Source organism: Podarcis gaigeae, assembly GCF_964106915.1.
Source record: "Podarcis gaigeae genome assembly, chromosome: 13".
NCBI lineage: Eukaryota > Metazoa > Chordata > Lepidosauria > Squamata > Lacertidae > Podarcis > Podarcis gaigeae.
The window spans coordinates 24418032-24430444 of record NC_139689.1 but is presented as its reverse complement, the minus strand read 5'-3'; the positions used below and the strand labels follow the sequence as shown (position 1 = coordinate 24430444).

The window sequence follows — 12413 nt, the reverse complement described above, 5'->3', positions numbered from 1 at the left end:
TATAGTGCTCTTTTGACTACATAAGCAACAACACAGCCTGAACGTCAAAAGTATCTTATTCACACATACACATACTGGCCTATACTGACAAAATGGCTATTCTCATGAGGCATAAAAATCAGAAACAGCACCCCTAGGCTAGCCCCCATTTATGTGACATGTAAAAAGTGTTGTAAACAAAGCCCATCTCATGGAAGCTAGCTGGTACCACCTATTCTGGACACAGTCCTATAAAACCTGGCAATTCAGATATGTAAAGCATACTTTATATACATCACAAAAATGCTTAGGTATATATATTTCAAATTACCGTAACTCGGTAAAGCATGAGACTCGGTCTCAAGGTCAAGGGTTTGAGTCCCCCGTTGAGCAGAAAATTTCCTATACTGCAGCAGGCTGGGCTTGATCCTTGCGGTCCCTTCCAACTCTACAATTCTATAATGAATTAACATCAACAATAATAAAATAGTATCAAAACAACATGTGCCAAAACATGACAAAATTGGACAGGGCGGGCGGGGGAGAGATATGATAAGGAGTCAGAGAAACAATATAAAAATACTGTCTATTTATTCCAAACATGATACTTTTCAAATGTAATGGTGTCTATCAAGGGCCTTAAGACTGCAATTCTGTAGTCACTCGCTGGGCAGGAAGTCCTGTTGTGCATAAAAGGTTTTACTTTCAAGTACTTGAACTGTAAGGCCATGTTCCTATACCCACCAGCGTAAAATACGGCCCATTGAATTCAATGGGACTTCATGCATTGGTCTAGGATTCTACCGCAAAGCGTGTCAACCATCCAATTTATAAAACACAACGTCTTTCCTTTGGGAAGTTGGCTCACTGACATTTCAAACCATTTTCTTCCTCATCAAGATCCCACTTTACACACAAACATGTAGCCTGTTAAGAGTTGATGGGGAAAAGAAAAAATTACATCATCAAGGGAAACCCCTTTAGAACATGTAACAACGTTTCTCTCTCTCTCCCTCTCTGTCTCTCTCTCTCCTCTGTAATTCACGCAGTAACTAACTCCCAAGGGCAAAGCATTTCACAGCCAAGCTGAAAATATCTACTTTCTTAAAATACATATTCTATCGGATGGGAACCTACTATCAAGGCTGCCTCTTGCATAATCACAGTCATTATTCAGTCTGGCAATTCATTACCAAAGTGGATATTTCAACTTGGCTGAGGAAGAATAAGGATACATATATGTCATAAATACACTGAGAAAATAAGATAGAAGATTCTAACCTTCAGAGATGTAATGTGTTATTCTGCACTCTGCACTTTCCTGAGGGCTGAGGAGTGCTGGGGTACTGCCTCTGGGTCCCCGTCCCCCCCGCTGCTTTTTGAATGAAACATTCCTTGGGGATTTAAGATGTCTGCAGTATTCATTGATAAATGTAGAAGTAAATGGAAGCAAAGAGGCATACCTGAAGCACAGAGGGGTCTGAAAAGAGGGTCTGGTGAGCTCCCAAATATACAGTTTCAGTTCCAGCTAGAAACTTGAAGCTCTTGAACCCATGGCCCTGAGCTGAAGAGTCCCATGCTCTACCAACTGAGCCATCCATGTATGCACATGCAGTACCCAAGCAGCTGGATCTAGCTGCTGTTTCTGGACCCAGAGAGAGTGATGCTATATCAGAGACATTGTGGTGAATTAAAATGTCGGCTGGAATTAGCTGCTCAGAGCACCAGGCTGAATCTTTTTTAAAAAAGCAAGCAGGGTTCCGGGCAGGTGGGAACTGCAAGGATGTTGAGGCCTGGCTGCTGCCCAACGATGCCGGGTTGAGCTTGCATCTTCCAAACTGCCAACTGTGGTCTCTCCCCCTCTCCGCCCCCTCATGCCAGCTTTGCTTGTGGATAAAACATCCACAACCATAAAGGTTAAGGGCTCTGGGGGGCGTCATATTTAAGCAGATTCTAAGCCAGTGGTGAGTGGTCAATTACAATGAATGAGGCACTGCTTCACCAAGCTCAGTGTGCCCTCAACCAACCACCAGCTTGCCTGTCATCTTGCAACCAGTCCGGGGGGTAGCGGTGCCTATCAGCTTCCTGCTCCTTAGCCCCCTCCACCACCTGTGGGTCTGCCTGCCTTCTGCTCCAGCAGTCCCAATGGGCCTCAGCCACCAGTACTTTCATGCAAATAAGCATGCTTTGTGTTTCTTTCTGATTTTTTGCTCCATCGACGGAGATGGGATAAGCTTATCCATTGAATTAGCAACTCGGTTCGTAGCAAAAGCAGGGGGGGAAATACTTTAGGACGATGCAAAAACCTTCATCTTTTGAATTCAAGTGGACAAGGAAAGGCTGAGGAGGGGGTGTCAGGTGATGGAGTTAACAACAACAAGCATTCCAGCCGCAGCGAGTGGGACAAAGCAACGCTCACAGCAACAAGGCCTGCTTATGAATGAGACTCACAACATCTGATTCACATTATTTCCACCCATGCACATTTCTTTTTTGTTTAAAGCCAGGGTCAGCGAGGGCTGTATAGACTGTGCGGGACATTCTGTTAATGATTTGCCTTTGGGTCGCTGCTGCTGCTGCTGAGGCACATGAGAAGATTAATAAAGACCTTCTGAAGAAGAAGGAGGCAGGCTGAGCTTGGGGTAAGCAGGTGGGAGATTTAGCTGCCCGCTACTCTTTGGCAGTAGACGTTACCACGTTATCCCACCCATCCCTGCAATTTTGCTGCGGTCTCCTGGAACTTCTCCTGCTCCCCACACATCCAAGGAAGCCATATTATTACACAGGTGAGTAAACAGATTTAGAGGAAAGTGTGTTTGTGTGTGTTCCTGCAAATGCGACATCAAGCTTACCATCTCAAGAAGGTTGCTATGCTCCACCTCCTGTTGGACATTGGCTGGTTCGCCCATGACCCTTACAGTTTCTACATGCCGTGGGGCAAAGAGGGCTTGTGTATCAGTACTTCACAGTACATAGAAACAGCATTAAAGCAGGGCCCACACAAGGGTTCAGTAGTCTGGTTCCTGGTTCCACATAGGCCCTAGTTCACATTCCCAGATATGAGGGGCAAAGAGCCATCTGGCTCATTCAGGAATATTCCAGGCCTGCTTCCTGATTGTCACCTCTTATTAAAACAACAACAACCAGACCTTTTTTCTTTTTCATTTTTACTTTTGGAGAGAGAAAGGAACAGTGTGAGACAATATTGTTGTTGCTAACAGAAAACACCAACACCTGCAAAAACATAGAAAAAGGAGGTGCATAATTTGAGTTGCTCCCCAAATCACGATGATCACTTCACTGAACTATCGTTGTGCAGCAGCTAGGAATACTAATGCCTGGCTTTAGCTGGTGCAGCAAAGGTAGCCATGCCCTTGTAACCTCCAAGTTTGACTACTATGATCTGTCCTTCAAGTTGGTTCAAGAATTGCAACTAGTGCCACAGTCAGGATGCTTATGGGAGTGACAGGCTGGGTATAAATTCCATTTTAAAGCAGCTTCCCTGGTTACCAGTTGTTTTCTAGTCCCAATTCAAGGTGCTTACGGTTACAGTCCTGGACAGTGTGGGGCCCAAAGATAGAAGAGAATGTCTTCTTCGAATATGGATCTATGGATGAGGTTTGCTGGTTGCCCCACACAGGAAAGACGTATGTAGTGCTGGGGCCTATGAAGAGCTTGTTCAATGGCAGCTCCACATCTATGGAAAGCTCTCCTCATTGAGGTGCACCTAGCTTGGCTCAAGGGCTTTCATGACTGGCCACAGCTTAGTGGAGCAAGGAGACTTCTTTGGCTGGCCTTCCTGCAGTTCCCTCCATTGGCCAGGGCACAGTGATGGCAAACCTCCATTCAAAACCATTGTGTGATTGGATCCTGACACCTGAACACACTCTACAGTAGACCCACCCATCTGCATCAAGAATCCACAGTTTCACTGATGCTTTGTCCCCATGTTGAACTCTCTTTTTTTGCTCCATAGGAGATGGCTGTCCAGTATGTCCATTATAAGGGGATAAAGTTCCCCCCTGGATATAACTCTGTGGAGAACCTTTGCTTTGCTGAGAATGAGTTTGAAGTGCGAGATGACGACATCTTCAACGTGACTTACCCCAAGTCTGGTAGGAGTGGGATTCCTGCTCAGGAATCGGGTGGGGAACGGGATTTCAAAACGGAAAGACATTCTGCATTTGTATAGAATCACAGAATGAACAGCCCTGCCCATTATGTTTGGACCTACTATGAATTCAGGCCAGCTTTGTCCTAAACAAATTATTACAATGCCTTCTTTTCTCATGCACTTGCAAAAAATGTAGCTGTTTTTACGTGCTTCTGTAATTTGCTTCCCACCCCTGGAAACATTTGTAGTTGTTTAGTTTTTTTGGGGGGGGATTAAAGGACACACATAACTGAATTTGGAAACTGGATAATTAAGATGATGGCCTTAACATTCTTTAAAAAGACTTAAGGTTTTAAATTCTGTAATAGTAGCCTTAAACACCGAATTTCAAAAAAGAAACATGGGATTGCTCAAAATCCAAAATCAAATTTGCTTGATTCAGAATTGATTCAGATTCAAATGTTGCTTGAATTTGAATGTTTGGGAAATGTTATTAAGGATGTAATCCTCTATCCACTTTCCTGAGAGTAAACCCCATTGAACTCAAAGGGATGCACTTATGAGTTGGCATGTACAGGAAGGTTTGCACTGCATATTTTGAAATCAAATTCAAAGCCTTGTTTTCTTCTTCACCACTCCCACTCCCAAATTTTGAACCAGATTTAGATGTAGGAATTGTGGTGGATTGCTTTGCAAATGGTTTTGGGCCAGCCACTGTTAGAAAATGATGGTGTGCTTGGCTTAAAGTAAAATGAATTTGTGGGTACCGACAAAATAACAACCCTCATTAAACTTGTGGATTTCTTTCTTTCTTTCCTTGATCAAGGAACAGTGTGGATGATTGAGATCCTCAGCTTGATCCTCAATGGAGGTAATCCAAACTGGAATCAATCTGTGCTTAATTCCTGTCGTGCCCCCTGGTTCACCACCCAGCTAGGCCTGGAGGCAGCGCATCTCCTCCCACCTCCACGGCTGCTCACCTGTCACCTCCCCATTCATATCTTCCCCAAAGCCTTCTTCAGCTCCAAAGCTAAGGTGAGTAAATGGTGAGGAGCTGAATATGGAATTGCCTGGATTCCAGAAAGAGCCTAGGGGCACTGCCATGGTGATTGCTTGTGCGTGAAGGGAAGGACATCTTTGAAAATGGAAAATAACATTTCATTTGATCCAGGAGTGAAGGAGAAAAACAAACCATTTTGTAGTACTGTGGGCCTAGCCCATTCAGCATGAATGGGCTCCATGTTGGGTGTGCAGCTTATTTACAGAGGTGGGGGGAAATTTTGTCATTAAAGTTGTGGTTATAATTCCAGGCCAGACTTTTTTTTTGCTTCAAGTACCTTAAGCTATTTTCATTGCAAGGACTCAAAAACCAAAATTATAACTACATAGTATAGTTGAGTTAAAGTGATCAGTGTTGGTGTTGCCATATTCACCAGTGAACCATATTCCAGGTTTCATCTGTACCTGCCCTTGGCATCTCACTGTTATCACTCTGAATGGCAAAAGCCATTTTTCACCGCAGAGGTTCAGCCTTGGATCATGCAAAGTTCCAAATTTTACAACATAATGCTCAGGTGGTTTCCTTGTAGTCACCCTAAGACAGTGTTCACCCACTGATAACGCCCCACCCCCACCAATTAACAAAAGTTTCTCCCTTAGGTGGTGTACACATTGAGGGACCCCAGGGATGTACTTGTTTCTTACTATCATTTCTCCAAGATGTGTGTTCCCTTTGAGAACCCCGAATCCTTCAACCACTTCCTGGAGAGTTTCCTGAGTGGGGATGGTGAGTTGGATTGAGGGTGGGTGGCTGGAGGAGGAAGAAGAGGCTGGGACATTTGGGTGTCCTTGGTGGAAATCCAGTTCACGCGCCCAGCAGTTCATTGCCACAAGATGCAATGAGGATCCACTCGCTCAGGTGGCTTTCGAAATAACAGCTGAGACAAATTTATAGGGCATGGTTTATCTATAGGTTTTGAGCTGTGGCAGTCACAAGGGAAACTCCTTATGCCTATGGCCCTCCAGATATTGTTGGACACCCACACCACATATTTAAAGCACTTTTGCATTAACAGTCATGCCTTCCCCCAAGGAATCAAATCAAAGAAATCGTTATTTGTTAAGGGTGCTGGGAATTGTGGCTCCATGTATGGCGTGACCCTCATAGGGGTTCCTGTTGTGTGGCTGCTTACCTGCATAAATCTATCTGTATGTGCAGAGATGTGCCTTTTCGGACGCTTGGATGCATGTATGGCAGTCAGGGTCAGGACCAGCAAGGTGCAGTGACATTGGGGCCAGACCAGCGGGCTTCGTCCCATTCCCCCTTCTGTGCATTATTTTTAGTCATGGAGAGAACATAGGAAGCTTCCTTATTCTGAGTCAGACCATTGGTCTGCTTAGCCCAGTACTAGTCTACAATGACTGGCAGTGGCTCTCCAGGGTTTCAGGGAAGGGAAATTCCCAGGTCTACCTGAAGATGCCAAAGATTGAACCTGGCACCTTCTGCCTGCAAAGCAGATGCTCTACCAGCGAGTTACATCCCTTCCTTGTAAAAAAAAAAAAAAGGGTTTCTGTAAAAAGTATTTCCACCACCCATTGCTCATGTCTCTATCTCCGTGTATTCCTTGGTGCAGTACCTTTTGGATCATGGTTTGACCACGTCACAGGTTGGATGAAGCTGAAAGGCAAAAGCAACCTCCTTTTCATCACCTATGAGGAGCTGAAGCAGGTGAGAGCATGGGGCAGATAGGGCCTTTTCCAAGGTTTCTGTAAAGCATCCTCCCCATTGGTAGAAAAATGAATGCAAACCTATTCCATGTGTTCTTCATTGGTAAGACAAATGAGACAATGTTTTAGCAAAGCGAAAATCAGGGTTGAATTCAATGCTACACACGTGTAGTTCCACCCGCACAGCAGGACTTCCTGTTATTCTCCTTGTACCTCACCCCCAATCTGTTCCAGACGGTCCCCCAACTTAATAGAGCAGATTTTGAAGTTGCAATGGGGAGCAGGGGGCTGCAAGAGAGAGGAGGGGTAGATTCCACTGTCCAAATGGAAGTTTATAGACCAAGCAGAATGGCCATGCTGGTAGGGTTGGCCGTCAGACACAAAAGTAGTTTTTGAGCTATTTTTAAGGAAATTGGCCAAAATCTACACTTCCAACATGGGTTCCAATGTGTCTGGACACTGTTTCAGACAGCCAAATCCTGACTATGTCCGGGAAATTCTGGATGTATGGCAACCCTAGGTGTTGGATGCAACCCAGAATTCAAAAATGTCTGCTAGGTGATGGAGGGGAAAGACAATTTACACAGGAACCTCCCATACATCAAGCCAGATCATTGCTCCATCTAGCTCAGACTACTGAACTGTCTCACAGGTTTCATTCAAGAGCCTTTCCCAGCCCAACCTAGTGATGCTAGGGACCTATCCTGAGCAAAGCATGTGCTCTTCCAGTTGCCCTATGCCGCCTCCCATTTTTATTTCATTCATCCCACGAGTCACAACCTGTATTCCTTTTCCATTGTTATCAGTTCTTAAACTGCATCTTAAACATCACTTGAGCTGCAGTCATGGACACACTTTCCTTGGAGCAAGTCCCCGGAGTAGACATGTATAGGATCATGTTGTTCTTTATTTAAAGCGCTACCTCCTACTCATTTCCCCCGGGGTTGTTGCATTGGATATTGCAGTACCATAAACAGGCAGACACCATTATTAATATATGGTGAAACCTCTAGAAGCTGTCTCTAGTCTTTTGTCTTGGCTGTGATTACGTCTCAAGTTTTGTGCAAAAATTAGAACCCAGGGAATGATAACAGAGGGACTTGGGGTTAACTGGGAAACTGATTCTCTGGCTGTGCTCAGGATAAATAGGGCTTTGTATATTCTGCAGTTTTCTGACATGATGCAGGATGAGTGCACAATTCATCATCATGAGCATCTCAAATTTCATTAAAACACACACTTCAGGATACAAAACCTTAAGACTGAAGTTAGGTATCAAAGAACATAGGTCTTACTTTTTCTGCTGCCTAGAACACTAGTCCCCTCTGTATCTGTTCAGGACCTGTTTGGTATTGTGGAACGCCTCTGCCATTTCCTAGGGAAAGAGCTCGATGAGGCAGCGATTACATCAGTGGTGGAGAACACTTCCTTCGAAGCCATGAGGAGAAACGACATGTGCAACTCAACAATGCTTCCCAAGGAATTTATGGACCAAGAGAAAGGGACCTTCCTGAGGAAGGGTGAGGCTAGCTCCAGTAGCTTTTTCCGTAGTTTCATAGGAGATGGGGAAAAAGGGACACGGCAGACAGATCACGGATAAAGGAACAATCCAGCCACAGTGCCAACAAAGGTGAGAGAATTTGGGTGGCACCACCAGGGACCTTGCACAATCAAATATGGCTGGGGCGAAGATGGAGTGAGGACAGGAGTGGGATGTGTGTGTGGTGACACAGCAGAATCCTCTCCATGTCAGCAAGACCAGAGACACGCCACCCAAAAACCATTTATATTAATCAGTGCTGAGGCCCATAGCCCTAAATTAAAAACCAGGCGATAATTAGCATGCATTAGTGCAACAGTAGAGCATTAGGTTGTTAATGGAGTGGGAGAGAGCAATCTAGTATCTTCGCCATTGCCTAAGAGGCAGGCAGTGACAAAATAGAAGGGGGAAGTTAAGCAACTTGAGAAGATCTTGGCTGGCTGGTCATAACAGAGAGTCTAAATAAGTCTTCTGGCACACCAGGTCCATGGGAGAGAGAGAGATCTGAAGGCTTCTACTTTGACCTCTGACCTCCTGACTCTTCCTTTGCACCGGTCACTTTTCCCTTTGCTGTCCTGCACAAATTCATTGGCAATTACAGGCACCCTTTGATCTAGTAGCACTGGCTTTTACAATGCTTATTTTCTCTGGCGGGCAGAGGAGCTGACTTGCAAAGTGCTGGGAAGTTCAGCTCCAGAGAAGTTTAATCAAAGGTAGTTTGAATTTAATTGTTGCCCGTGTCCTCATTTTCTAGGCATCTGTGGAGACTGGAAAACTCACTTCACGGTGGCACAGTCTGAATACTTTGACAAGGTTTACCAGGAGAAGATGGAGGGCCTGAAAGGAATATTCCCTTGTGAATACACTAGGCAAGAGAACCACTTGGGAAAAGGCCTTAATTTCTGAACTGAAAGATGCCGCAGCCTAAGCTTGTCTATCTGTTACCAAGAAAGCCCTTCCTTAATCCTAAACTCTAAAGTACAGGCACTTTTTTGTAGGGGAAAATGTATGAGCTCAGAGCAATTCATAACATTTTTTTATAATTTCACATGCTTCAGGGTGCTGGATGTGAACACATGTTATGCTTCAGGACACAGAGTGGCACATGATGTATCATGTGAAGGCATCTACTGCAGTCATCTGGCTGAAGCTGGGCTGCATTGGAATTAGCAGGGGGGAACTGACAGAGGCTGCCTTAAGTTGCACAGAAGAAAACGGGGATCTAATCATGTTTCTTTTTCAAAAGAAATATTATTAAGGCAAGCAACGAACAGAAACTGAATATAGCGATGCAACACACTCTTAATCTCAAGATGGTAAATAGCAAAAGAAAGGCAATTTTTAAAATAATAATAATCAGTGCTTTTTTTCTAAAAAATGTTTAGGGGTACAGTGGTACCTCAGGTTACATACGCTTCAGGTTACATATGCTTCAGGTTACAGACTCTGCTAACCGAGAAACAGTGCTTCAGGTTAAGAACTTTGCTTCAGGATGAGAACAGAAATTGTGCTCCGGTGGTGCGGCGGCAGCAGGAGGCCCCATTAGCTAAAGTGGTGCTTCAGGTTAATAACAATTTCAGGTTAAGAACGGACCTCCGGAACGAATTAAGTACTTAACCTGAGGTACCACTGTACTCTCATTTTGACTCAAGAAAACCACCATTTTATAGTTCAAATAGGGAAAAAATAAATGCAGTAAATGGACAAAAGTACAAAATTCTCAAAATGTTTAGGGGTATGTGTCCCCCAGCGTCCCCACAGAAAAAAGCACTGATAATAATAATTATAACAAACACCAACAGTTTTACAGACAACCACAACAGAGATAATATTTTAGAATCAACAGTGTGGATTTCAGAAAGTTATTATTCTAGAACGTTTGTGGGAAAGGGCTTCCGAACCCCATAAAATAAACTTGAGGGAAGGATAGGTGGCAAAGGCAGAGAGGCCTGCAAAAGCATGTGGCTGGGGGGCAGCATTTTGATTTGAGCTAGTCAGATGCCTTTCCTAACTAAACAGTTTTAATAAATAAATAAATAAATAAAAACGGATTAAATTTATTTGTTCTTTTTGGCTGCAAATCTGAAACCTGATCAAAGTTAAGTCACTTGACTCCCACTCCTTCTCTATTGCCAGCTTTTCTGAGTATAGGCATCTCCATCCTGCCTTGTCCTCCTTTGCTTTCAGGCTTATTAGCTCTGCTCAGTCGAAAAGCCTGGAAAGTGTGTGTGTGTGTGTGTGTTTAAAGTTTTTCCTGGAATTTAAACTTGTTCTGAAAGGGAAACCTAGAAGAAAGTAGCCCCTCCCCCTAGCTGGCATATGAAATACTGCTGATACAATGTCAGTCTGTTATGCGTGCGTTTGTGTGTGGCCCAGCTCCTATAAACTGGGGAGTGGCGGGGGCGATACAAAAACCCGCTTGGAACTCACATTCTTGGAATCTCACATCCCAAAGGTATGAGGGTTGGTTGCGGTTACGCACTGGCAAGGAAACCGTATGGTATACTCATAAGTGGCATGGCTCAAAAGTATAAAATTGGTGCAGGAGAAGAACCCCACCCCCTCCCTGTGTGGTGTAGTGGTTAAGAGCGGTGTGGTGTAGTGTGGTGTACACTGGTAGCCAGTGTGGTGTAGTGATTAAGAGCGGTAGTCTCGTAATCCTGGGTAACCGGGTTCGCGTCTCCGCTCCTCCACATGCAGCTGCTGGGTGACCTTGGGCCAGTCACACTTCTTTGAAGTCTCTCAGCCCCACTCACCTCACAGAGTGTTTGTTGTGGGGGAGGAAGGGAAAGGAGAATGTTAGCCGCTTTGAGACTCCTTAAAGGGAGTGAAAGGCGGGATATCAAATCCAAACTCTTCTTCTTCTTCTTCCCTTGCACACAAACACACACACACAATTTCCAATCCATTCTAATAGGTGTATTCACATTAATCCGAGTGCCACATGCTGAGGACTGCCTTCCTGCCATACTCAAGAGCTTTATAGCGGCATCTGGCTCGTTAGTAGGTTTTCGTGGACTGTTCTTTAGAACCAGAACGGTTCTTTAGATATTATTGGTGAGAGAGAGAATTTTGAATGTGGAACTAGTAGATAGTAGTTTCCTTGGATTAATTAATGCTATGTTGTTGGGTACATAAGGACCCGTCCTTATGCCTGTAGGCCTCCATCAAAATGATTCAGTTTTCGTGGTTTGAAGCTCATAGCCCAAAGACAACATTTCATTTCTGAACCGGAGAGGTGCTGGGGCTAAACTCTGCCTGGGAATTGCACCCCTGGATGTCCCAAAGTGTGCGTGCTGGCTGTGGCACTCTGCATGCGGTCAATAGCCATTCTCTTCTATAGCAACCTGCTTGGACTCTGACATTTCTATTGTCCCAAGACAAGGGTAGTGAATCTATTGGGCTATAACTCGGGTCACCTGGCCATGCCGGCTTGGGCTGATGGGAACTGGACTCCAGCAACATCTGGAGGGCCACAGGTTCCCCGCCCTTGTTTATGGCTAAGCATCTGGTTTAAGTTAAGCCAAACAAGCAGTTCCTGAATTGGGAAGGGAGAGAGAGAGAGAGAGAGAGAGAAGGCTCTTAATGAAATCCATAAGGTCCATGTGACTTCTCCCAATTTTCCACAAATCACGATCCCGCCCAGCCTTCTAAAAACAGTAGCTACGTGGGGGACAACAGCACATAAACTAAGGATCCCTCTGTCTCCGCTGTGGTCCAAGCACTACCCTGCGAGTTCGCATTTCTTAAACTGTCTCAGCATCATTTGCTTAAATCATTTTTCTCCAGAGGATCTCGTGTGTGTGTGTGTGTGTGTGTGAGCAAGAAAAGCCTTGGCTTAAACGCCGAATCTGCCCGGGGAGTGCGAGCCCTTTTACCGGGCAGCCTCGCGGTCTAATGAGCCGCCTCCTCCTCCCCTGCGTTAAACACAAGCGCGCTCTGCACACGCTCAGAAGCAGCCTCGCCTCTCGATTCGCAAACGTTCCGACATCGCCGGCCGAGCCCCGCCGCTGCAAAGCGGGCTCGAGGGACTGAGCTGCCTTGAGCTGCAAG

The 12413-nt window shown here is 45.0% G+C and overlaps 1 protein-coding gene across 3 annotated transcripts; it reads left to right on the top strand.

Annotated features, from left to right (window-relative positions):
- Window positions 1-338: 338 nt before the first annotated feature.
- SULT2A1 (sulfotransferase family 2A member 1) lies at window positions 339-10870 on the top strand. Of its 3 annotated transcripts, none has more exons than XM_083708408.1 (7): window positions 339-2765; window positions 3959-4094; window positions 4920-5128; window positions 5753-5879; window positions 6727-6821; window positions 8160-8340; window positions 9115-10870. In XM_083708408.1, the coding sequence occupies exons 2-7, from the start codon at window positions 3959-3961 to the stop codon at window positions 9264-9266; spliced, it is 900 nt and encodes a 299-aa protein (XP_083564534.1). In that variant the 5' UTR covers window positions 339-2765; the 3' UTR covers window positions 9267-10870. The 3 variants fall into 3 exon arrangements, with proteins under 3 accessions (XP_083564534.1, XP_083564532.1, XP_083564533.1); XM_083708406.1 differs by having other exon boundaries at window positions 340-2765; window positions 3956-4094; XM_083708407.1 differs by lacking the exon at window positions 339-2765 and having other exon boundaries at window positions 2970-4094.
- The last annotated feature ends 1543 nt before the right edge of the window (window positions 10871-12413 follow it).

What these genes read in the sequence shown, in the direction of transcription:
- SULT2A1 (XM_083708408.1), top strand. Translation starts at nt 3,959, where the DNA reads ATGGCTGTCCAGTATGTCCATTATAAGGGGATAAAGTTCCCCCCTGGA. An exon ending in CGTGACTTACCCCAAGTCTG is followed by an intron (nt 4,095 to 4,919) that starts GTAGGAGTGGGA and finishes TCCTTGATCAAG; the next exon opens with GAACAGTGTGGATGATTGAG. An exon ending in CCTATGAGGAGCTGAAGCAG is followed by an intron (nt 6,822 to 8,159) that starts GTGAGAGCATGG and finishes GTATCTGTTCAG; the next exon opens with GACCTGTTTGGTATTGTGGA.